General features: G+C 37.0%; 1 protein-coding gene across 1 annotated transcript; it reads left to right on the top strand.

Annotated features, from left to right (window-relative positions):
* Positions 1 to 1,258: 1,258 nt before the first annotated feature.
* Positions 1,259 to 3,575, top strand: LOC125777064 (odorant receptor 59a-like). Its single transcript, XM_049450949.1, has 2 exons — positions 1,259 to 2,275; positions 2,924 to 3,575. The coding sequence occupies exons 1-2, from the start codon at positions 1,524 to 1,526 to the stop codon at positions 3,336 to 3,338; spliced, it is 1,167 nt and encodes a 388-aa protein (XP_049306906.1). The 5' UTR covers positions 1,259 to 1,523; the 3' UTR covers positions 3,339 to 3,575.
* The last annotated feature ends 227 nt before the right edge of the window (positions 3,576 to 3,802 follow it).

Genomic DNA, 3,802 nt, shown 5'->3' with positions numbered 1-3,802 from the left:
CGGGCAGCTAATTGATTACGAGTATTATTATTGCTAATCCTCTGAATTGTTTTGTTGTTATATAATATTTACGAGACTCCAAACCATTGTGGTGACCTATAAAGCTACACGTGGAGCGTATTCAAGGTCAAGGTCACGTTTATATTTAGTACTTAAGTCATTAGTAACATGTGTATGGCAATCCTTGGGAATTGGAATCGCATTTATGGTACAAGTGTCAAAGGAGGTCAAAATTGGGAAAAAGTATGGATGATGCATATTATCGTGCTACTTAGTTGCGAATGGTGTAGATGAATATAAAAGTCCATAAACTGGCTCTATAATTTTTCCAACTTTTGTAGATTGCCTCCCAAAAGAACTGGGACACCTTGGAGGTCAAGAATGACTCAAGCCAATTTCAAAAATTCCCCCTTTTTGATGTGAACTGTATTCCAGTAGGTGTGCTCTGCATTAATCAGATCAAATGGAAGTCAGCAAATCTGATTAAAAACTATTGCCAGATGTCAAGTCGTAAATTCCGGGTGTTTTTCGGCAATCACTCGCTTCAATTTGATGAGTAGTTGGCTACAGCGCTCCCCATTAATTGGTTCACTTAGTTTTAGAATCTCATAGTAACCTTTATTCGCATTTGAACTATATATAGAGATATTCCTCTCCTCCTATTTGTTTTTCTAATTTTTCAAATAAATTTTTCGAAAAAAAAGCTGAAAAAACCAGTTATCCTAAAAATGTACAACCAAAATTACTTCAATCTGTCATATCTCTTTCGCGTCTTCAAATGTTCAAACAGTCGCATGGTTCGTTTTTCGATAGATCTTTTTGATACCTTCAAGGGTACTATAAATGAAGCAGAGGTCCATTCAAAGTTTTCCAAACTTAGAGGTTTGCTCTGTAATAAATCTTTTTGAAAACCAAATATTCTTTCGTTATTGTATTTATGTCCACAAATCTAGGACCCAGGAATTCACATAACCATTTGGTATCTAGATCAAGTTTATCGTCAATATTTCCTGGGCCAGCTACTTCACAAAAGCAGTGTAGGGCTACGCCATTTTAATTAAACTAATAAGAAAAAACAGTATCTCGAGATCCCAGACGATGGCTTATCTGAAGCAATTTGGCCGGCATTCTGCTCTTGGTTTAGTCTATTGTCACGAAAAATATTATTAAATCATATTTATATAGACGTTTTATATTATTTATATGTTTGATTATTTAAAGCTTTTAACTCTGTCCACTGTTGGTGTGACATTGTTGAATTATAAGCGACAGCTGCTGTTCTCACTTTCGTTCCAGGTGTCAATATTTCTGAGTAATTTGACGTAACAGCCCTGAAATAAACTATATGTGTTCTTTATGGCAATTTCGCTAATCACTTTGAATAATAATGACTAAATAATGATTCGCTGGTTGTTCACAACCACGCCTCTTATTGTCAGTGGCTTGTGTGCGCCCTCGCATCAGGGAACATATAAAAAGGCGAACTTTAAGCACTAAGCGTAAACCACTTGTACATTCGCGAAATGTCGCCATCACCATTGTCGTTACCGCAACAGGCGTTAGCCGCAGTTGATACCCGTTCATTTTTCAAACTTCATTGGACGTGCTTCAAGGTGCTCGGTATTAACGCGTCCAACTCCAGCGCCTATTATCTTGGCTATTCGTTGCTGCTGCAGGTGCTCGTTACCCTCTGCTATCCACTGCATCTTGCCTTGGTACTCTTCGATAGCGCTGATGCCTCGAAGAATATACAGAACCTCGCCATATGTGTTATCTGTGTGGTCTGCAGCATGAAATTTGCTATCTACGCCGCGAGAATGTCGCGCATACGTGAGTTGGAGTCCATTATTGCTACGTTGGATGCACGTGCCCAGAGTCTGTGTGAGCGCCGTTATTTCGTAGTGATACGTAAAGAAATTCGTCGCATTACCTTCGGCTTTCTCAGTATTTATGCTGCTGTGGCCGTGATGGCAGAGCTGATGTTTTTCTTACGTAATGAGCATAATTTGATCTATCCGGGTTGGTTCCCGTTCGACTGGCGTGCAACTGATTTGAAGTTCTATGCAGCGAATTTTTACCAAATTGTTGGCGTCACTTATCAGTTGCTGCAAAATTTCATTAATAATTGCTTGCCAACTATAGCTTTGGCGCTACTGTCGGCGCATATCAAACTGCTGGGTATTAGAGTTTCGCAAATTGGCTACGCTGGGGAGAGTCCCGAAGCCAATGAAGAGGAGCTGTTGTGTTGCATCAAAGACCAAGAGCAGCTGTATAAGTGAGTAGAACTGAGAACAGTAAGAATTTAAAGCTGGCGAAAATGATAATTTTTTTTTTTTGTTTTTTGCAATATGTCTTTATTTATTGGATCTGCTCTTTGTTTTACGAACTTAACAATAAGTATAATCTTAAGTCTATTTAAGAGCTATAAGTTTTTGGTGAGACATTGTTCTTTAGTATGTCGGCATAAATTTTATTTTTTTATTTTATTTTATTTTTTTTGAATATCTAAATTCATTTCGACATTCCTATGGCAAATACTGGACGTCCGCTTACTACATGCCGAGAGACGGACACAACACAATTGGTGCTTTTATTCCATATAAGAAGAGGAAAATATTTTATAAGCTTTAGCACTCATGTAGGAAGACGTTTATAGTCATATTAAAAGCCTCCTTACGTCCTGAACAAAAAATAATTCGGTTGTTTCCGAACTTAGCACTTTTATATTTGACCTTTTACATTTTACTTCTATATCTTTAATACAAGTGGTATTTTTTTCATAAGCAGAAGAAAGTTTATTATAACTATATATATTTAATTGTTATTATGCTTTTTTATTTTTTTTTTTTTCGTTTCATACACTAATACTTTGACTTGCTCTGTCACCTCCAGTCTTATACTTTCGTTATGTTTTTATTCCCAGCATGCTCAGTGTCATTCAAAATATCATCTCGTTGCCGATATTTCTGCAGTTCACCGTTACAGCTGTCAACATATGCTTACCTTTAGCCGCATTACTATGCTATGTAGATTCACCATTCGATCGCTTGTTCTTTGTGGTATACTTATTCGCGGTGCCGTTAGAAATATTTCCCATCTGTTACTATGGCACAAGATTTCAATTACTTTTCGATAAGCTGCACGTTGAGATGTTCTTCAGCAACTGGGTGGAGCAAACACACAAATTTCGCAAGCATATGATACTCTTCTGTGAGCGTTCTTTGAAGAATCAAACAGCCACGGCCGGTGTTATTATACGCATTCATCTGGATACTTTCGTTTCGACCTGTAAGACAGCTTACTCCCTGTTGGCTGTCATCATGAAGATGAATGAATAAGCAAACAAGTAGAAGTATAAATTAGCTATTTTTCTATATTTGAAATATTTTTATTTGATTGAGACTTTTACAATTTTTTTTTTGAATAGTTTCCAAGGACCTCCTTTACCTACCATATCAACAGTAACCTGTTTCGTAGCGTATTCTATTAACTTTTTTAGCACCGTAGTAGCATCGAAGATCAGCGCGCTGCTAGCCTGAGTTCTATTTTGTAAATATATACTTAAATATTGCCGAATCTGTTACATAATAAAACTGATACAGATATTATAAGATTTTGAAACTTCTTTAATTTTATCACGAAAACGTTGACAGTTGACTGTCTCTCTATCCGTCCGTGCAAGCCGTATCTTGAATAAAAATTGAAATATCTGTATGAAACCCGGAATGTGGGTTCCATGGTACAAAAAAATATCTAGTTCGTTGATGAGCATAATCGGACTACTGCCGCGCTCACAAATCGC

The sequence above is a fragment of the Bactrocera dorsalis genome, chromosome 3, assembly GCF_023373825.1.
Source record: "Bactrocera dorsalis isolate Fly_Bdor chromosome 3, ASM2337382v1, whole genome shotgun sequence".
NCBI lineage: Eukaryota > Metazoa > Arthropoda > Insecta > Diptera > Tephritidae > Bactrocera > Bactrocera dorsalis.
The sequence above is the reverse complement of the archived record's forward strand: the minus strand, read 5'-3'. Positions and strand labels throughout refer to the sequence as shown.